Raw genomic sequence first — 22,905 nt, 5'->3', positions numbered from 1 at the left:
GCTTTTAGCCTTTGGGTTCATCATCAGAATTTGGTCAGGTGTTTGACTTGCCATCTGAGAGTTTTCCATCTTTGGGCCAGAAAAGCTCCTTCACTGGACAGTATGTTTTATGTCACTGACCAGCTGCATGATAAAGCACCAAGCAGAAAAGATCTTCCTGGACTTGGACTAAAAGAAGTGTGTAGTTGAATTATTGTTTAACCTTATTAGATACCTTATTAAGGCTTACTACATACTAAGTCTTATTATTCAGTAACTACAGGGACCTCAATGCAAACTGGCTGAGCTATTCTCAGGTTATAGAAGTGTGTAACGAAACTTTGGGACTGCCAGTGGGCCCTGTCCATTTAAGGGGTTTACACAGGTGAGGTAATTGACAAAGCATCCCAAACCATTACTTCACATAATTCACAGATAAGGTACGTTTTGGATCATGTTCGCAACATTTTACACAACACACTGCACAACAGCATTCATAAAACATCTTAGAACTGGACTAGATCTTTCAGTTACTTTAAAACAAACTGCAACCTGTACTGTTCTGTTCTTGAAATCTACCAGTAGTTTTCCTTTTGTGGCTTTAAGGTTTTACGAGTATAGTTTTGTGCATATGTTGGTCTTTGACAGCCTGGCTGGATATCCTGCATTGCTCAGCTGAGTCATATTTTCTCCATGAAATATTCAGGAATTTCCTCAGTGGGCTCTACTAGAATGCAAACATTTTCTGGCTTATGTCTGAAAATGGGTTGCAGCAGAGTGCAGTTAATTTGAAACATGCACTGATTAATGTATGTTTTAACATCCAGCTTTGCAACTAAATAGAGTAATTAAAATGTACAGGGCATTTTTTATTGCTTTAGTGAAGAATGGCTTCTTTCTTTTTCATGTTAAAACAAAAAGTTGTTGATGTTTTTTCTTTTTCATTTAGTGACTTTTTTGTGTTATCATCATAGCCTACTTTACTTGCTATTGACACTTCTTTGGACCTTATGATTCCAAAAGCAAAAGCAATAAGCTGCTCATTTTGTGCATGCACTGAAGCTTGAAGCTGCAAATGAACACAAAAAGTCACTTCTGTCTAATAAAAGGCAGCAAAGTCATTTGTGCAGCAAACCTATTTAAAACGACACATCTGTGGCCCTGAAAAAAAAAGAGCTACATAAACCTGCAATGTCCCAACGGGTCATCCAAAATAGACAAAAAACAACTGAAAGCTCAAAGTTAGCACTGTAGCTCCCACAGCTCCTGCGGCTTCACGTGCCATTCAATTTACAATGTTCTAGAGCTTTAGAATAAAGAGCAAACAAACAAACAGAAGTCAGAACCCAAACATTTTGGGACTCTCTATACAGTATGTACAATGCCGCAACCATAAAAAGGATGGTGTGAGAATACTTCACTGCCAGAAGTGCTTTCTGTTTGGCATTGATCAAATGCTGCTTCAGTTCGTTGCAGGCTCTAAAACACTACTTGCTTTGGGGCAGCTAGTCCTGACCGTCAATCTTTACTTCTGTGGGCAAAGCATTGATTTATGAAATTTTACTGTTCAGTATGGAGGGTCCTTCTATGTGGCATTTTTATCATTATTGGGGAGTGAAGATCCACTGGGTGCACTAAAGTGGCACTGGAGGAACTGGTAGTCCAAATTCCAGTTCAAATATATATTTCAGAGGGAGTGTTACATCAGACAGCTATCAAAATGGGAAAAGAAACATGAGGAATCAGAAATACAGAGTGTACTCACACTTTTTCTAAACAGGACTCCCGGGACATGTTTTGAGCCAGGAGGTTGGAGGCCAAGCTGAAAAGCTCCTCAGCCCACTCCTACAAACAGACCCAATATCAGACATAAACACTTATGACCATAACACTCATAAAAACTCACACTTTGTCTGAAGCATGTAACAGAACCACACATAACACAGCGAACAGTTAGTCATCACAGAACTGACTCTTCATCACTATTCAGTAAGGATATTATGATTTCAGTACAGTATCGAAAAATCAAAAAAGGAAATTCAGAAACATGGCATGGAAGTATAAACCTGTGTCAGATTTATGTCCCTGTGTCTCGTCTGAGGGTCTCTCATTTAGTCAAAACATAGTCTACCCTCAAAAGTAGGTATCTGGATGCGTCCTATCAGAGTAAAGGGCTTGGGAAGAGGGAGGGGCTCTGGTCAAACAACAGGGCTTTTTTTGTGAAGGTGCTTATAAATCCTAATAGTTCTGACTTTTGGGGCTTGTTGCACCAATATGAGAATATCTGTATATTTTTAATGTAAACATCAGCTGATACAGATACTGATGCCAAAACAATAACTTATAAAATGTTGGAATGGGAACTAAATATACCTTGATTAACATTAGAGAGAAGTGTAAAACCTATGGTTAAAAGTGCAGAAAATGCAAAAAATGCAGAAAAAGTAATAAACATGCAGACATTTTGACACAGTAGCTCATCGTTGCTTAAGCTTTTTGCTCTTCCAGAGTCCAATAAATATGTCTTCAAATAATGCTTGGAAATATCAGTCAAATCTGAATTTCTGTCAGATTCCAATATTGTTTTTAACCAAATATCTTCCGATACTGATATGATTCTGATACCATCATGCATCTCTACTTATATACCACTAAATACTATCGTGGCAGGTTTAAGTTCTCTTTGAGAACTTACAGTCCACCAATAAAATGCCACTATATTACTGTACATGATTCAGAAGCCCTATATAATAGCTCATTATACAGGGCCACTGAATCATGGCCTGTGAGACCTAACAATTCCATTCTAGATCATTTTTCATTCCAGCAGTTATTACAAAAGTAATAAACGTTTCCATTCATCAGTTTCTGTCATCATCTACCACAGGTCACATCTGCTAAAGAATATTATATATACATAAAACTTTGTTAATTACCTTGGCCACTTCTTCTTGGAAGGCCATGAAGTTTAGGTAGGTGATGTTGACCATGTCTGGACCAGTCACCACTGTCAGCATTCTGTTCTCTATCTTTCCCACCATAGTGGCCACACCCAGCTGCTCTCGCACTTTAGCATCCTGAAAGAATAGCAAACACATTATATTTATATGTGTTACGCATCCAAATGCTGATGATGGTATTATAGGCACTAATTCTTGTATTTGAGCATTCTTAATACATCTAAAATAATTTTTAATAATAATGATAACACTGAAATTTAGACTTGAACAGAGAACAGAATTAGTATAAAGGGCAATCAAATAGTTTCCCAAAGAGATTTTCACCTTTCACCACCATTAGAATTATGATTTTAAAATGATTAAAAAAATAATTCTTTAGGTGCTCATAATCAATATAAACCACACTACCACCACAAATAACCACAAAAATATTAATTAGGACACCTGTAATCTGTAAAAAGACTAATTTGCATGATTTACCCTTGGTATAAATGACAGAGTTAGGAGTGGCTACTTAATTGAATGCAATGCAACGAAATTGGCAATGACATTATCTTGGGAATTTGAAGTCAACATTGCTGCATAAAATCACTTTTAGTGTGTCATTTTATTTGTTATAATGATCAGAGTCATACAGCTGAGGTAGACAATACATAGTCTTGATTGGGGCCACAGAGAATACAAAAAAAAAAAGCTCCTTTTCCACAAGATATAATGGAATATTAACTGAGATGACAGTTGGCACAGGATTAATATAACCTGGGTTTCTTTCTACAGTTCATTTTATAGAAGGTAAAAGCTGCTAGACACTTCACTGATGTGATGATGTGATGGTAGTGCGCTGTCTAAAAATTACAGACACAGTGGATTCAGATGGGACTAAAATCAGAGAGAAACACCCATTACACTTACAGTACCCCACCTTCCCATGTAACACTAATCCCGTCCAAATAGTAGTTTAGGCCTAATGTCCATGCTGTATTTATACAGCTCAGTGTGGAAAGTAATGACTACAGACAGCTGCTGCTTTGTCATGTGACCAGGTGATGAATCATTTAAGGCCACTAGACAGACTCCTCCTGACTTGTCATTTGTGGTCCATCTTTTAGACACCAGATGTACTTTAGAAAATCACTGAACATCATAAACATGAATGCTGTTTTCTGAGAATTTTAATAAGCATAATGATGAGTTTGGAATTGGGTTATATCAGACCTGTTATTTCTGGAATGAAGCGATGATTACCTTGCCTTTAATTTAAATGCTCAATTTGACAGAACAGTGGAAGCACTCAAAAATAGCAGGTTATACTTGATAGCCATAAAAATATTCATAATTTTCCTAGCACAGGCAATGCATAACAATGATATAGCTCTTTTCCCTTTCACCTTGGACTGACATCCATGTGGCATACCAAACAGTTCTTCCAGCCTAATTAACACAACAAGAAAAACCCTGCAAAGGATTCTGCAGAGGAAGCAAATTAGCTCCCACTAATTTACCCAATCAAACAAAGAGAGTCAGTGTGCTGTGTCACAGTGATAAATGTCCCCTACACGTCCTCAGCCACCCAATCACATCAGACTTTGGCTTGAAGGCTCACCGTTCTATTAGCATGCTGAACTTTCTGTGGGTGATGGGCTTTTTTTCTGCTTTTCTTTCCTGCCACCCTCGGGTTCTCCTGATTTGCCTTTAGTTAATGAGATTTAACACTTCTCAGTTTTGGGGGGAAATGCTACTCCTTAACCTCCAGACAGATCTACTCTGATCTCAGTGGGACTGCTAAGCTGAGTGAAGCTGTGAAGTACACTCAGAAGGCTAATGTCGGTGGAAGTGCTTCAGAGTTCTACAGTGAATCGACTAGTGCTTCATTGCAGGGCTTCTGATACAGAGATCCTTTCAGACCGGAGCTCCATTTGCATGCTAGGAACATTCCCAGCAGAGCACTGCTGCAAACTCGCAGCCTCTGATCAGGGCTGCATGACAGACAATAAAAACGAGGTGGACACATATGCTGTTTCAGGCCTAATCAATAAAGCCAAAACTGCTGATTTAAATGGCAATCAATCACATAAAATGACTGCACTCTAAAAGGCAAGAGAGCCATCCATCTCAGCCTGAAAAATCACAAGCAATTTGTCAGAGAGAAAGGCAATGAGTGCCCCCCTCAAATGATGTTCCTCGGCAGATAATCGTGCTTATCATGCATAATCATGCACACAAAAAAAAAAAGCATCACAAAGCTTGCTCATGGCTAAAGCCTGAAAAAATATAATTCACTGTGGTGCTGCTCAGAAATCTAGGCTATCAGGGCTCCGATAATTCATTAGCATTAGTATTTCATGCAACATCCTCCAACTGATATGGTAAAAGCGGAATAATATAAAGACACCCTTAGCAGAGCTTCATAGAGGGGCTGTGGAACCATGTTTGTAGGTTAGCCACTGGAATTTAGTATTATTATTAGCAAAATACAAACATACTGTTTAACACTCAATAAGTCGAACAAATAATTTTTGGCCAGCGAAAAATTCCGCAGTTTACATATTACATATACTCATCTTCCACCACTCTCTGTAGCCTAAACAGCCCATTGGATTAGTGCCAACCAGAATAAAACTTAATCCTATGGTTAATTCGTACTAACAGGCTATAGCTAGCTATTTGGACAATGACCTAATATTAGTGACCAAAAGAAATGGCACGTTGTTTTAATGGAGCTGATAAAGGGTCTGGTTACGTGGGAATGAGAGAAACCATGTGTGCATTAGAAGTCTGCTACCTGACCGAGCCCGATGGGTCCTATCAAAATACAGTGTAAATGTACAACAGTTATGTCTGTTAGTCTGTACAAGCGTGTTTGGGATTCAAATTTAGCAGTACGAGTTGGGCATGATGGGTCTCATAGTCGTGGGCATGGGTTGGGTTCAGGCTTCAGCTTAGCGCTGTATGTTAAACTGTAATTTTATCGTTATCGTGACGTGAGTTTTGATGATGAACACATTGTTAGAGCAGCGATGACAGAACTTATCTAAATGCCTCACAGTGCCAAACAGACGTTACGTCATTAGAAGCCTACTAAGTGTTTCACTATGCTGGGATTGAACTTCGCTTTGGAGTATGTATGAGAAACTTAACCTAAAAAGTACTCCATCTTTAACTAATAGCCTGTAAAAAAGCATTAAATATTAGGATTGTTCTCACACCCAGTACTCTACTTGCACATGTATGTATGTATGTATGTATGTATGTAATTATTTGATTTTGTAGCCTTTACAGAAAAGCTGTAATTCTGATTGTGTCTCAAACTGCAGTAGCTGCTAGTAGTTCATTTCTTTTTATTTTGCACAATAGTAAATAGTGCTTTTATAATTTTGTATTTTGCAGTTGCTTAAAGGAGAAGTTAGTTCAGTTCCTGTTTACACAGCCAAAAAATTCTGTACTTGCACTACATCCATCAGAGGCACACTATTTTAATAATAATTTATTGCTTCTTACATCCTTGTGATATCTGACAGCTTTATCGAACGCATTTTATGTCAGCATCACACAGCCTGACTTCAGTTTCACACTCATGCACTGTATCAGTGTAAGTTAAGCCAAACAAGTCATCAGCTGACATGTCTTTCACTAAAACAAGCTTTTTATATGGCTAGCATCAATTTTTTTTGCATAATTATTCCTGTACTATCACATTGCTCTCATTTACAGTGTTGTGTATGTGGTTACTGTAGACTTTATTCAGCTTCTGTATTTTGCACCAAACCCAGGTTTTTTCACTTGCACCCATAAACCAAAGTTCTACCCCTGGAAGACACAACTGCTGATGCTATACTACAGCAAGGTAACACATCCAAAAGCGCTCTTCATATTTGAGTTTCATCATTATCCAAATGGAATATCTCAGTGGTGGTCATTAGGTGCAAACATTGAAATTCTGTAGAGATGGGGCCCCTCTCTGGCTCTCTGTGCTGTTGCTGTAGCGTGAGATGATAGAGAATGGAAGAAAAAAACTCAGTGCATGTCCCAAAGCCTGCCTCGACTGCAGGAGTGAGATTTAATTAGTGTACTGGTGTATTGTGAAGCCTATTGAAGGCCTCAAAACCCTGTTGCCGTGGTAATGGAAGCACCAAGCTTGGCAGGACCCCAATGTCTTACTGTCAAGAGTTCAGAGTTACCCAGTGAAAATATGGGTTTTTTCAAGTCTTCATGTCCTGTGAGCTTACAATAAGAAGAAAGAAAGAACAAAAAAAAACATATGCAGTTCTTATAACATAAAAAGAATTTAAATCTCCCCTGCTGGCAGCGCAATAAAAATCATATTAAAGACATGTCAGTGTCCTCCAGCAGCATCAGCTAATACATCAAAATGTGAGTATATATTGAATGTGATGATCTGTGTGGTGATTTTTCATGACTGACATTGCTAAATGACTCAATTAACTACTAGACGGCAGTTTGTGGGCAGGGTTTGTATTTTAAAAGAGAACAGGTGAAGCAAGCATGGGGATACCTGTGACGGCTGACGCACCAGCAGCCTCTGGGGGAAATGTGTAAATGCACAAAATATGCGAAAGAAAATTTTTGGGAGCCCATTTTAAGTACAGTGTTAGTTAAATCTGCAAATCTGAAATCCTGCCTGAGTCTTGTTTCTCCTCTGTTCTCCTACAGCTGCAGTTAGAAGGTTTGTCATGATGCTCCATCCAAACAGATCAAAACATGTCTTTTAAACATGCCGGTTAATCAGCTGAGTGTGTATCTGCTATTTGTTGCACGTAAACAAATACGTTTGGAATCATTGTAGAAAATGTAATTTAATCAGCTTCTTTTTTTATTAGCTTCTTATCTGGAAAATTACCATCAGGGCGGTTCAGCATTTCATCTTGCAGGATGGTGCAGTGTTATGATTCAATATACACAGCAGAGCCTCTCGTGCAGTCTGTAATCCTCGTTAAACCTGCCCGTAATGCTCGTTTATGAATGAGTAAAGGTGTTATCACCATTCTATTTGCTCTTAATGATACAGTAAGTCTGGCAGTGTGTTTTATGAATTGGACAACCAACTGTAGATGCCTCACAGGTGCTTATCCTGCATTTAACTTCCTTTCAATGTCTATTCGAACACTAACCCTACCCAAAACCCTAACACAACCCTAACTAAGCCTCACCCTGAAACTTAAAACCTAAACCTCATCCTGGCCTTAAACTTAGCCCAGTTATGAATCCTAACCCTAACACTGTTGAATGTCAGCTTTCACCTGACAGTTTGCTAATAACTTGGCTTTCTATATATAATCTACTGGGGCTTATCCAAAGTAGAACCATATTTTCCTTTTGCCTTTATTATTTTTTAACCAATATACAACTCCCAAAGCAGTGCAGCTTTTCAGCCTGGTGAAAGCATAATTAACACAAACAAGTAATTTTCTTAGAAGACAAACAAATGTAAATACACAATGTGGGTGTATTTCCAATGTGTGTTAGCACCTTTGATTTTACTTTCACTGTGATTTAATTTTTAAAGCATGAAATCGATATACAGTTTACAACATGAACCCTGAGTCAAAAAACAATTTTAATATGTGTATTGTGACACCTTTCATTATTGCTAACTAATCTGAAGAAGATCCACTTCACCATGTAACCTGCTGCGCGGAACTTGTGCTCGCTCTCCCCAACACTGCAAGCAGTGACTCACTTGGTGTGTATTATTCCCAAATTCAAATCAGCTACAAGCCACTTTCAACAAGATGCATTAGGCCACAGTCCAAATGAACTAAACTGCTCATTCAGTCAAGCATCTGATAATGAGCAGATTGAGCAACGTGTATTACATGAGTAATATTGTACTAGATGTACTAGATAACTTTAAGCAATTTTTCATTTTTTTTCCTGTTAAGGGATGCTGGGCCCATATTTATGAAGTTTCACAGACTAGGAATGCTGATCTAGGATCAGACTCCTCTCTAATTCACTATAACCCTACTGACAGGTACTACTAGATCAGTACTCTGAGTAACTTCTGGATTACTGGCCAAGAATTCATGTTATTAACAAATGCTGTTCTTCCTGACTTGTAGCAGCTTCTTGCATACATTTCCATAATTTAAAGAGGGTGAAAGAGGGTGCAATGCACACAAGCAAAGAACTGCAGGATGCTATTACAAATGGAACGCAACTGATTTTGGTGAGCCCTCAAGATATGCTTTCTCATTTAGGACTCCAGCCCTCCAGCACATTACACAGCTTGGCCAGACATGTTTTATACATTAGCTTTTACTACGAAATCATTTATTAGAACCAGAGAGGAGTGAAACCCCAATCCCATTAAAGCCGATGAAGCCATGACTTCCCTCTCTTTCAGCAAATCCCTCTAATGGCGTCCTAAACGGCATGGCCAGACATGCCAGGCCTAATGAATGCAGACAAACTCTGGAGGAATAGCTTTGTAGTTTCTTGTAAACAGTCTTCAATAAATCACAATAACTGTTGCTGTCAGCACAGAGGTTTGGAACTAAGTGGGCTGAAACTTCCCCCAAAGGAACTCTGAGAACTGACAGGAAAAGCTGAAGGGGAAAGTCATATAAATCAATAAGCACTGCATAAATATGCATGTTATTATCATTTATTCATTTTTTACAAAGTTAGATCTATTCTATTAAAAGAGCACAAGTCCTCTTAATACAGTTTGCCATTGACTGACTCCATTCATTTGATAGTTGACCATCCGAAGTAACAACATCAAAGGCACCATGGGAAGGAAATCACTGCAATCCGATTGGCATTTGGCAAGTGCAGCAGCTTCCTGACGGCATCAGCTCACAAAACATGATAGAATGTCTATCGCAAATCCTGAAGTTCAAAAAACATGAAAATCTGATGATCTAGATTATGATTCGGCGTGTTAGTAAAACATCTTTATTTACTGTGATACAGTAAAATACTTCAGAGTCAAACACAGTGCAGGGAGGGTTTCTGGGTATGCTGAGCATTTCACTCTGTGATAGCTGGGTGGTGGCAGGGTGAGCTGTAACATGAAACTATGAAATATGTAATTAATGTTATTTTCCTTGCATGCTTGTGCAAAAATCATTACATTTCAGTCAAAGATTACAAAAGAACAATAATTTTGTCTTTTAAATGGTACAGAATTATGAATCATGCTTAAAATGAACAAGGATTTGAATAAATTTGAATAAAGTGAATTATAAATTAAGGTCAGTTTTGATTTCTAGAGGTTTCATTCATTTCAGAACGTTCTATCTTTCTGTGTTAGTTTCCAGAAGATAATTTTAGAAGGTAATTTTTATATCATTATAAAATGAGGCTTATATCGCACCACTGTGTCAGAGAGTTCAAGATGCCATCTTTCAAAATATCTGACCTATATTCAAAACAAACCCTTCAATTGAGTTCTAACATATGATTATACATATACACCTATATCTATCCTTGTACATACACATCAAAAAATCTGACAAAACTATTTTTGTCACTTTATCACTTACACCAACATGGACCAACAGAAACACCCCAAAATCGCTTACTTTTTACATTAACTTACATTAAAAGTTAAGAATGTCTTTGTTTTTTTGGGCAATGAGGATGTACAAGTGTACACTACAATCAAACACATTCAGGCTATTCTGAGGTGTGTAAGACAATAGATAAAAAAAAATATATATTATCAGTAGCACAAAATTGCGCAAAAGTTCCCAAAGGGGCAATGGGGCAATAATCTCTCGCAATAATTCTGCATGCTCTTGCAAATATTTAATTTTCCCTTACAATAATTTTGCTTTCCTTCCCAAACATTTTGTGTTCCCTTGCAATAATTTTGCATTTCCTTGCAAATGGTTTTGCAAAGGCAGGGCAACACATTTTTTTGTGAGAGAATGCAAAAATATTGCAAGGGAACATGATTTTTTTTTTTTTTCGCACTGCCACATTAGGAGCTCAGTATGATACAGAGTGTACAACAGAGCTGTAGTTCCAATGTTAATCATGTGCATGCTGGGTATAGCCAGAGTGCAAACTTTGAGGAAAATAAGAAAGAAAATTAGAAAGAAGGTTTTTTGGGGTGATGCCACAGAATAATCACTTTAAATTAGTGGTTCTTCATAGGGTCAAATGAGATGTGCGAGTGTGAAAAGCCTTCTTTTAAAGTACAGAATATAAGGTTCTATACCAAATCTAGCACCTTATATTCAAATCATTAATCATTTAGTTTTATTAGTAACAATGTAATAATGAAAACATACACAGTTGTCAGAGAGGAAGCTCAGCTGCAGCCACACCCAATGCAGACATCAAATCACATCAGCAACAGGCATTCAAGAGCTTAGAAAACTGAAAAACATCATTATTCATATTTGACAACTGGATCTTAGCCACAAATATATCGGCAGAGTGAGCATTAGAGTTAAATAGCAGGCAGAGGTAACCTTTCTTTGCTGAAAGCCAGAGTTGGGCATATTGAGGCAGCAGGGCCGACAGTTTGCGCTGCTCTTTGTGCATAAATCAGCTGGGCAGTGTGGTAAAACACAGCACGGCAGGCATCACAGAGCACACAGGCACAATCCTGCAGCACTGCGGAAAAGGTCAGATCTTTACTAGTCAGCCATCAGCCAATGCTTCACTGACCAAAAAGGTACTGCAGAGTCAATGATGGCTTAACGATCACTCATTCTGATCCTTCATTTAGAGAGTTTAATTAACCTGAAAGCAGCACAGAGGGAACACAGCACTTGCACAGCTGCGTCATACAACCAGACAACACACATATCAGTGTTTCAGTGGTGAAGAAAAGGTTCTAGTGATCATGTCGGCTTTTTGTGAAAATTAGAGTAACTGATGTAACATAATGCAAAATACTCTAGACTTAGATCAGTATGGTGTGCCATCTACAGGGCCAGTTTAACATAAGTCTTTACACTATTTTCTTTTTACAGCAAATGTATTCGATCAGCCAAGACATGTTTGAGACTGAGCTGTGAATCGGAAATCAGACAGTGATTTCTGTGTGAAACAGGATATTTGGGTGGAGAATGACTGTGGGCGAGATATGATTATTTCTTCAGGATTTGATTGGATCATGAAAAGTGGGTGTTCGGAAACAAACACAGAGTCAGACTGTGATAGTAAGCAGAACCAGTTTGTTTTGCAGAAAAGCCAAAGAAATATAATAATTATATTATATATTATATACTATAGAACTGAGTCGGAATTTATATATGACCAAATTTGCATTTTTCACAACGGTAATTGGTGCGGCATTAGCTTCTGTTACTCCAAAATTCGTGCATAATTTAAATGTTACAATGTAAACAAAGAAAGTCAGAACGGTTTGATGTGAAATGCTCCGTTCTAAAGAAACATTTCACAGTAGTGGCGACTGGAACCAGACATCTGACGCATTTAATGCTTCTAAAAACTCTCTCCTAGAAAGCTATTACACTAAATAGTTATGAATATGTTCCCTGATGCGCAGAACATTGTTTTGGGATAAAGTTTTGGCTTAAAACGTATTTTTTTAAAGGAGCACCACATACATTTTTTGTCAACATTGAAAGAACTAGCGTTACTGAGTCACAGGGGAAGACACCAAAAATAAGTGCCAGATTTATCTGCTCATTGGTCCCAAAGCACAACACACATTAAAAAATGTTCTTCTGGTTTCCAAATCCCTAAATCTTACATAGAGCAGCTTTAAACACATTGATGGTGGAGAGGTACATGCAAGGCGTTCCATGGTAAAACTGTCCCAGAACAAAAGCTTCTTATTTCAGATTTACCACTATTTTGCTATTATCAATATCACACACAAAAACTCAAAAGACCAGTGTAGGTGCTTTAGTCTTTTTAAATAGAAAATGAAACGGCCATATTCGCACTGTAGACACCACAACCTCTGGCTTCTATTACCACCCACTATAAAGAAAGTCAGAGCTGGTAAACTTCTCTATAATGCATGATTTCACATCAAACCACTTTGAATGACTCTGTTTACATCTTGACAATAGAATTATGCAGATACAGATCCAGATACAGGTCAAAATTTAAATGATTTTTTTTCAGAAAGTAATAATATTATGTGAAATTGACAATATTGTGACATCATTTCTTGGTGGCTAATTTCTGGCCACCAACATTAGTGCCAGCAAATAAAACCTTAATCCTTTTACTAAAACATTTGCTTTCATCTATCTGCCCCCTCTCTGACACACGCTTGATTTTGATAACATACAGATTCGTTATGCACTGTCAATTCCATATTTCTTCTCTGTGGAGCAGTTTTGTCTGAGGGTCTGCTGTAGATGCATGGCTAGTCAAACAATACAGTGTTCCAGGCCAAACTTGTGTCTGACATAAAAATCCTTGACATCTCTCTCAGTGGATAGTGACACAGAGTGAATATGTTCTCCATCTGAAACTCTGAACAGAGCTGACAGAACTTGACTGAAATGTTCGCCGTCTCTTTAAATCGCTCCGTACAACTGTCAGCGCTGTCACTACGCGTCGGGCATGAAGAATTCTGTATGTATTTTATTAAAGCCGCTTTCCCTCATCTTTTTTTAATGACGTGTCTCCGGACAATGGAACAGGGCATTTACTGATAAGTATTGCGGAGCTTTGAAAAGCATCACTGTGACATTCTCAACGCCCTGTGAATGATCAAACAGTACTTAAGGAAGATTACATAAACTGCGCTTTTCCATTTCAGCATATCTCCATGTCCGCCCAGACAGAAGACTGCAAACAGACAATTATTCTCTCATCAGCAAAAGAAATCTACGATTTGTCAAAGAAGGGAGCATGAAATGTATTCCATTTTCATCTGTGTTCTACGCACACAACTGGAGAGCTGTTCTGCTGGAAATGAGGTTCTGCAGAGCAAAGAAGCACAAGGCAGCAGTTATCTAATGACTGCAGAAACATACATATTTCCACACCTCCAATGTTCAGTCATAGAAGGTGGTTATTTTTTTGCCTCTCACATTCCAGTTAACCATAAACAGATTCTGTGATGTTGAGGTCAGAGCCCTGGGGTTGCCATTTCTCTGGTACTGAGAACACAAGCAGCTTCTTTGTTTGACAAGTATGTCTTGATCTTCAGCGTGTTTGGGGCTGTTATCTTCCTGTAGAATGAATTTCTTCCTAACCAAATGTTTTCCAGAGGTTACTGCATGTTTGTATTTATCTGCATTCATGATGCTGATCAAAAGCATCACCAAATCCACATGATGTTACACATTCACAGACTGATGTTTGATTGATGGTTGTAAACATGGTTTTGAACAGTCTTTCATTGCCTCGGCATGTACATACTGCCTTCTGTTCCTTCCAAAGATCTCAAATTTAGTCTCATCAGTCTATAAACCCTTAATCCACATCATAGATGTCCTGTTTTCAGTGTTCTATGGTAAATTTTCTTCTTTTTTGTCTATTTTCCTGTCTGTAACAGATTCTTGAGAGCTACACATCCTCATAGTGTTGAGGTGTCTTCTCACAGTGGAAGGATGGACAGAAACACCTGTGGATGTTTTCAGATCTGAAACAAGAGTGGAGCTGGATTTTCTCCTCTCTCTCAAAGATGGAAACAGAAACATATTGAGTGGACAAAAAAGTAATGAGTGGACAAATTAAATACTGAATGATTTAATATCAAACTTTTGAATTGGAGGCTTGTGCTTTTTTCTGACACTAAATAATGAAGAAACTGTACTGGCTGTTTGGACTGGAAACTGAAAAAATGAAATGCTGGTCTCTGACTTTTGCACAGTGCACTACATTTATTTTTTATTTATATTAATTGTTAGGCTTAAGATTTTGCTGTTTTTTCATGTTTAAGAAATCTGACAATTCAGAACTGTCAATCAAACTTGACAGTGGGTTATATTAGAACTAAAATGAACAAACTAACTAAAACAACTGGGATCTATTTAATTTTGGCCAATATTACTGTTTAATAATGTTTTTCTACTTAAAATAGAGGACAAAATGTTCATATTGGTCAGGCGCTACTCCATTATTAATGAAAAAATGCTTTTCCGACAAAGAAATTTTAACATTCAGTCATTATCACCAACCCTAGTGTTTAAACCAAATTCCTTATTATTCTCCTCCCTAATATGTAACGTTCTAATGGCTGATAAGAAATACAGAAGCCTCTAAGACACCTAAAGCATCCTTGCAGGTACGTCTGAATAGAAGAGCTTCACTAAGCATAATCAACAGTGAGCAGGAGGCAGGGTACCAGGCTGGACTGAGAGCAGTACATGAAAAATATGCATTTACAAGGACATAGAAGTGTAATTATGCCGTACGGCATTGTGGCCACTGCAGAATAAACTCTGCACTCGTAATGAGTCTAAGCACCAATCCTCACTAGCGAGTGAGAAAAAAATAGCCAACTTATCACTGTCATACTGTGTAAGAACACCAGAAAGGTGCTCTAAAGTAAGAATTAGCTGACCTGTGTTGGGCAGAACCAGACAAATTGTATTTCATGCGATTAAATCGAGTGAAATACAAAATGAAGCAATTACATTCCTTCAGGAACACAGTCACGGTACTGCAGATATGGACAACTGAGCACTGACCGATCATTAACCCTGCAGACTCAGCAGTGGCTAATGCTAGGCACAGTCCTCAGGGCATTGTCCAACACCAGAATAACTCCCACAGAAAGTGATATGTAATGATAATTTATGCCAAGTCATGGCCCTGTTTGTTCTGCACATTCAAAATAAACCTTCCTTTGGGACATTTATTTAGACCCCCAGAATATGTGCCATTAAAGGGCCCGTACCACGGAAAACAAAATTTACTCACTTTTTTGAAGTACAAGAGTTTGATGTCATATGTAAACACTGTTTCAAAAGGTACCATTCACTCCCCAGTCCATACAGTCCAAAAGCTTAAACTAATCTGCAAAAACAACCCCTTTAAAATGTACTGTTTTTGTGATCTCACGAAAACCATCACATTAACATATAACAGCTTATTCAGCCTACAGCAGTTTAGCCCCGCCCATTTATGCTGACGTTATAAGGAATGTTTCAGTCTGGACTGCTTTTTTAATGAGGCATAATACAGGACAGCGAATCAAAACAAGGCTCATTTATACAACAGTTGTACGGGCACCCTAACATAAACAACCTGATAAAGTCTAAGGGACAAAGTAAGGCTGGAAAACGGTCATGTAAATATTAATCATGACTGTTTTTGGTACAAAAACAGAAATAAATAAACACATATAAGTGGATCTCAGGGAAAAAAATAAAAGAAAGAAAAAAATGTAGGATACTGGCCCTTTAAATGGGTCATTTTATGACCATGATCAAGAAAGCAAATTAGATAAACCACTGAGCATATTCAAAGGAAGGTCTGTAAAAACAGCTGAGAGTCTTAAGCCTCAGAAGTCCAGCAGTACCACTTTTGTTTTGTTATACTGTTAATTGTAATTACGTAATTACATAATTACACAGTAACAGTAAGTTACACAGTGAATTACTTTTGGATTCAGTTTACATTCTGTAGGAAAGTTTCAAGTCTGCACTGCTGACTTTTCCATTTGTTTTGATGTCAAGAAATGACAAATGTGGCAAAAATGTAAAGGATTTCTTTCCATGAAACAAAACTTGTATAACTGTAACTTTTCATCCAGTTTAAATCATAATAGAACATTCGCTCTTCTGCTTACGTACAGAAATGTGGTATTGATCGAAAGCTTTGACAGAAGTTCTCTGCTTGTTTCAATGAACTGATAGAAATAATATCAAACTACACCACATTTTTGTTACTGCTGGTGATAACTGCAACTAACGGTTAAAGGGTGGTTTTATGACCAAGATCAAGGAAGCAAATTACTACTCTGTCTATGCTGGTTAAAAGAAGACTGAAGGTCTAAGTATATCTACTATTATTTCCCCGTAGAACTGAGCAGACTGAGTCTGCCTGGTTTCACCAATTACACTGATAAAGGATTATCTTTAAAGAAAATCTCACCTTCCTACAAATCTGTAGTGATTTTGTTCAAGAAAAACTTGTGCTGCACGTTCTCCAGCACAATCAGGAGGTAATATCAGCAGGAAAACGAGGCTAGTGAAAAGCACACATAGTCCCTGATTTCAATAATGACTCTGGCAAACTATGACAAAAGAAATCATGCATTTACAATGTGCATGACCAGACATTCAGTAGCTCTCTGCTTGACCAAATCGTTTCCTGAAGAAAGTCAAGTGTAACCTGAGAAATCTTTTAAGAAAGTACATCTCACAAGAGCAGCAGTAGCAGCTATCCTGGTCAGTATGCCCATACTGAAGAGGCTCAGTATGTACTGAAGGACATTTTAACTTTCATCCACAACTTTAGGCTGCTTTTGTGTGACAGTTGCAGCTTCAGAAACTACTAGCCTGCAGAGGTTTTGTGGTTGATCCAGGGTCCACTTGATGTTGAAATTCTATTTATTGTATATTATTGTTTTACAGTAACTAGAATTGGGCAATATGATGTTTTATCAATACTGTGAAATTATGTCAGGATATGCTTTTTTAAGCATATTGTGGATATCATCAGTACTTAACATTTACCAGCTGCATAGTTCATTACAAAGACAGCATAATTAGTCTTGTTTATTGGAGTAATGTAAATGTAAAGGGCAACAGGAATATTTAAATTATATATATATATATATATATATATATATATATATATATATATATATATATATATATACACACACACACACACACACACACACACACACACACATATATGCATGTAAGAAAATTTAAACTGGATATGTAAAAATTCAATTTAATTGAATTCAAAATAATTAATGAATAAAATATATCTATTTAAACATGCAGTAATTAGAATTTTAATGTTAATTTTTCTAATTTAGTTTTGAAAACTGAATTGTCACATATTGCAACTGAAGTTATACTAGTAAAAGTGTCTCTCCCATTAAAATTAAGTGGGAAAAGCCCACTAAAAAGGAGTTATTAATGATAACTTAATTTTTCCATTTTCTATTAGTAAAGGTTTTTTTTTTAAATGTTACCTGACTGTTTCCATGTTGTTTCATTTTTTGTGTATAAATGAACTTTTAGTTGTTCACACTGAATCACAATCCACCATCCAGCGGTGTTGGTTTTTTTCCCCTTTGTTTTTGCTACTACAAAGCTGGCTCACTGTGTTGCTGGATCAAACCCAAAACCTCTGCAGGCCTACAACACCTGAAGCTGCAAACATTCACACGAAATCAGCCGCAGGCTTCAGGAGACGTGCTTTGTTGTGCACTGGGTCTGCATGGGTCTGCCACTGCCAAGACGCAGGTAGATGTGGCTATTTTGCGGCTGGTTATTCCCTAACTGTACTAGGTCAATCATTTATGTGGTGGCACTTGTTGACGGCTGCAGCATGTGGCTGAAATGCTGTTTTGAACTGAAGGACACATGTTTCCCCCGGTTCCCACTCAGCAAAAAACAGATCCAAATGCTTACTGAGATGTGTTACAGACTCCAGCCTCAGGTGATAGCTTGAGCGATTTGGGACCCAGCTGAGGTTTATTCGAGGAATTCTTCCAGGAACAAATGGGTAAAAACAGGAAACAGATACAGAATCACATGCAAGAGCTGGACATTATCACAATAAAGAGAACCACTGCTGCTGCATAAACTCCATTTACTACTGAGGATACGTCTCAAATGGCCTGCCACTGTAAACAGTGACTTTTTTTTTTACAAGAGAAATAAAAATGAATTTCAAAATAAACAATGACCTTAAGTGTTACCATCTGCTTCAGACTGTGAGAAACATGCTCTCATTATAAAAAAAAGGGGGTAAAAGCTGTGGGCTGACATTTGGAAGTGTGGCTGTTTCAGTGAGAGGATTGGTGTTAATGAGAAGCGACACTTAGGACGGCTCCAAGTCATGGACATCCCATATGGCCATGCCCTAATTTTCTACATACAATAATGCAGTTATGACAATATCCATCTAATGGTGAAACAATGAAAATGAAAGTTATGAAACATCTAGCTGTACACTGGCAGAAAATAAGGTACTAAACTGTCACTGGGCTGGTACCCCTCAAGTCGCTACGGTGGTACTATAAAGGGTATGTCAGTATCTTGAGTTACGGAACATAACTGTACCATACTCTGATATGACCTTAAGACCACTGTTGTACCTTTGAGGGCACATTTACATTGTCTTCTCAGCGTTTAACAGTGATAACATTTGATAACTTCTGACTTCCAACATTTTGCTATTCATTAGCTCTCAAAATCAGCAGTCGCTTGTAGAAAGATGGGCCCGTCTGTTCTGAGCGCGTAACTGAGTGAGTCCATCTGCAAAAGTGCCGTGCCAGCTTCACACACTCGGACAGGAAACAGCCTTAATGGGACATCTGCGTATGATGCACTAGTGTTTGAGGAGAGGCTCTATCTGCTCATATGTTAGAGTGGTCTCACAGCCTCTCTGCAGGCTAGGAAAACCAAGCACAGAATTCACAGAGCTTCACACTGTCTGATCAAAATTCAAAAAGCTGTGATCTCCAATGTGAAACTCAGAGGTAGATCTGTATACAAAAAGCTGGGGAAAAGTCACATTGCTATATTTTAGAGTTTAAAAACATAAGACGCCAAAACCCAGATAAAGTATTACCATGAAGCTAATTAGCATGTGAAGTAATTAAGGTGGCATTTCAATATTCTAGTCAGGGGTGCATATGAGAGAATGCCAATCACAGTTACACTGCTATGTACTGATATCACAATATACTTTCCAATATACTAAAAACACTGATTAAGGATTAGTCTGCATTATTTTCCCTCAAATTATTTGTTAGATCATGTGAACATACTGATTCATCCCAATGCTCCAAAACATCTATGGTTAGTCAGGATGCTCACAACAAAATCTTCAGTACACAACAAAATTTTCAGCTCTGGGTTAGATGCGCATTTGCATATTGCACCCACCTGCAATGTCAGTATTGCAAAAGTCAGCTGCAAAAAGGATTAGGGGACAACATTTTGTGCAGGCCAGCATTCAGACCTAATATGTGTATGTATAAGTGTCAAGCCATTTACTGGTCAAATTCTAAGTCATAGGGTATAATAGAAGTGTATTAGTACATACAGACAGATGACAATTAAAGGAAACAACCAAAGTGGCTTAGTTATGTTCCATGAGCTTCAATGTGCCTTTGCAGAAGTTCTACATGTCTTTAAAACTGTAATGGAAGGATAGGAGACAACTCTTCCCAAAGATTTTCCCTCAATTGATGCTTTTATGATGGTGGTGCAGAATCTTATATGTTGGTTCAAAATTTAAACAGACGTTTAATTGGGTTATGATTTGATGACTGTGAACACTATAGTATAGGATGTACATCATTTTCATACTTATCAAACCATCCAGTGGATGGGGCAGTGCCATCTTAGAAGAGAACACAGAGGATGGTATGATGTCACTGCTAAATTGTATCATTTAATATACCTGTTTAAAAACTCCAGCAGCACTGCTGTGTCTGATCCACTAGCACCAGCGCAACACACACTAACACACCACCACCACGTCAGTGTTACTGCAGCGCTGAGAATATCACCACCCAAATAATACCTGCTTTGTGTGGGTCCTATTGGGGTCCTGACCACTGAAGAACAGGGTAAAAGGGGCCTATCCAAGTATGCAGAGAAGCTGTAGAACTACAAAGTGCACCTATATGGTAAGTGGACCTGATAAAAAGCACAAAAAGTGTAGAAACAGGGAGGTGTACTTAATGAAGTGGCCAGACAGTGTATATAAGGAGCTCTATTGTAAGCCCATATACACCACTGTCTATAACTTGGGATGTGTACATGTACATGCAGTAGCTAAGCATGCAGGTAAAGCAGGAAATGAATTTGGATCACTGGAGGTGACAGAATCTAATTTGCAATTTCACATTCAAGTCTACGTACAAGTTGAAGAGGCACTGGAGAAACACTGAGCTACATTTTGTGTACATCCCTGAACATTCATCTCTGACTAATACACTGTTTTCACTGTGAGGCTACTGTCTAGACAAATTTGTTCAACTTTATGCAGACAGCAGAAATGACAAACAAATGCCTTGGTGTTCTGGCCCACAGTGGTGAGCGTGATCAGCCTTTCAGTCGGCATATTTCCTGTGGAGAAAAACTACCAATCAGACTGATATGTGGGAGCAAAAATGCAGACACATGCCACTGCAACTATTGCTCACGACAAACATCCCCACAGGCTATTTTTTGAAGTCCAAAAGGATGTAGCAGAATTCAAAGATGTCTAGAGTCCCAAGAAAATATGCAACATGGCATTTTAAGTCACTGCATTCGTGTGCACAGAGCTAGAGAGATTCATTGAGATTATTCATTAACATGGAGCCCTGCAGCTCTACTGTCCACCACTCACTCACACACTTCAAATTAAAGCAGGGGCCAAGCTTAGCACTGCTCTGAAAGGCCTTTTCTGCTGCCTTGCAATTACAATACAACTAAAAGCTAACAAAAACAATCAAGTGCCTTTATTTATATCATTAGTCAATTTGTTTAATGTTAAATATGCCACAGAATTTGATTTCTAAGCCTTTCTTTCAATGTAGGGCTAGAATAAACAGTGACCAAACATTTTTAAGATGTAAACAATGTCATTCAGAGAGGTTTAATGTGAAATGCTCCATTCTGGTTTCTCTACAATGCACCACTTTGCATCAAACCACTCTGAATGACTTTGTTTACCTCTCATATCTCGGCACATGCTGATATTTGGGAAGAAAACGGCAAGATTCCTCTTTAACAATTTTATGCACAAGAGAAATATTGTCCTGACTGTGGTATATAGTAGGTGTAATACATTCTGTTCGACTATAAAGGGATTTCTGCACAGTAAAAAAAAATGGTTAGTGCTTCAAAATGGTTAATTCCCAAAGAAAAGCCATCTTAAATAAACTGAGATCAGAAAGGCCAGTGAGGGCTGGATTTGGCCCCAGATGAAATACGGGCCAGAGCCCATTCTTAACAACTTTGTGCCTTTTGATTCGTTCTGAAATGCTCCTGGGAGTGTGGCCGTTTCTAAGAGATAGAGCGCCGAGCGCCTATTCTCCTTCTCTCCCTCTGAGATTTATGACTGGAATTCAATCAAGCCAGCAGCCGGGCCTGTCCACTTCACTGAGCGTGATGGAGGAGTTAGGAAAGGTCAAAGGTCATGCCACTGCCATCATTACACCAATGTATCCCATCAGCCATCTCACAGTAAACTGCGTGTGAAATAAGGTCTGCTGAAAATGGACGGAATAATGGAGAGGTGGACTGCCTCTAATAAGCCTGCGAGCTACAGGCAAGAGAAAATGCTTTAGAGGGACAGAGAGAGGCATCATAATTTGATGTGCTACACTGAAGCCTCCATCCTTAGAAAATCACACAGTAGAACCAAGCACAAGGTTTCCTATAACCAAAACAATGCATGTTATATAGGAAATAAACATAAATATATTGCATGTGCAGTTTGTGCATTATATATGTATATGTGTGTTTTTTTTTTTTTTAATAATGTGTTTTAAAGCCTCAGGACTGATCCTTTGCACAGCTAGAAAATGGTATAGTTAGCCCAGTTCGATTAGTCTTAATTGGTTTACCTTAATCAGCCCATAAAAATGCTAATGATTATGTCTAAAAATGCCTGACAAAACATTTACAAATATTTAAAAAATACAATGTTAGTCAGAACTACTAAATCCCAGGCTGTAGGCAATATCAAATAAAGTTAAAAAAAGGCCTTTGCCTGCCAGTAAAGGATAACATCTCTGCCTGCTGTAAAAATATCATGAAGACCACCTATCCAGATCCAAGACATTTCATCTTCCTAAGAGTTTTTGTATGTATGAAGTAAAAATCATTATAGTATGGGATGTAGTGGAGGGTAAATGCACATA

The 22,905-nt window shown here is 38.0% G+C and overlaps 1 protein-coding gene across 3 annotated transcripts in view; it reads right to left on the bottom strand.

Moving 5' to 3' along the window:
• The window catches only part of LOC118815567 (1-phosphatidylinositol 4,5-bisphosphate phosphodiesterase beta-1), a 151,187-nt gene that overhangs the window by 68,640 nt on the left and 59,642 nt on the right, over positions 1-22,905 (bottom strand). For 2 of the 3 annotated variants that reach the window (XM_036581774.1, XM_036581775.1), the window contains exons 4-5: positions 2,916-3,056; positions 1,745-1,824 (exon numbers count right to left, since the gene is read on the bottom strand). In XM_036581774.1, the coding sequence (XP_036437667.1) occupies positions 1,745-1,824; positions 2,916-3,056 (221 nt within the window). Of the gene's footprint in view, positions 1-1,744; positions 1,825-2,915; positions 3,057-22,905 lie in introns of those variants that run through there. The other variant, XM_036581776.1, reaches the window with a different exon arrangement.

The sequence above is a fragment of the Colossoma macropomum genome, unplaced genomic scaffold, assembly GCF_904425465.1.
Source record: "Colossoma macropomum unplaced genomic scaffold, Colossoma_macropomum, whole genome shotgun sequence".
NCBI lineage: Eukaryota > Metazoa > Chordata > Actinopteri > Characiformes > Serrasalmidae > Colossoma > Colossoma macropomum.
Note: the sequence above shows the minus strand (reverse complement) of the source record. Positions and strands in the feature narration are given on the sequence as shown.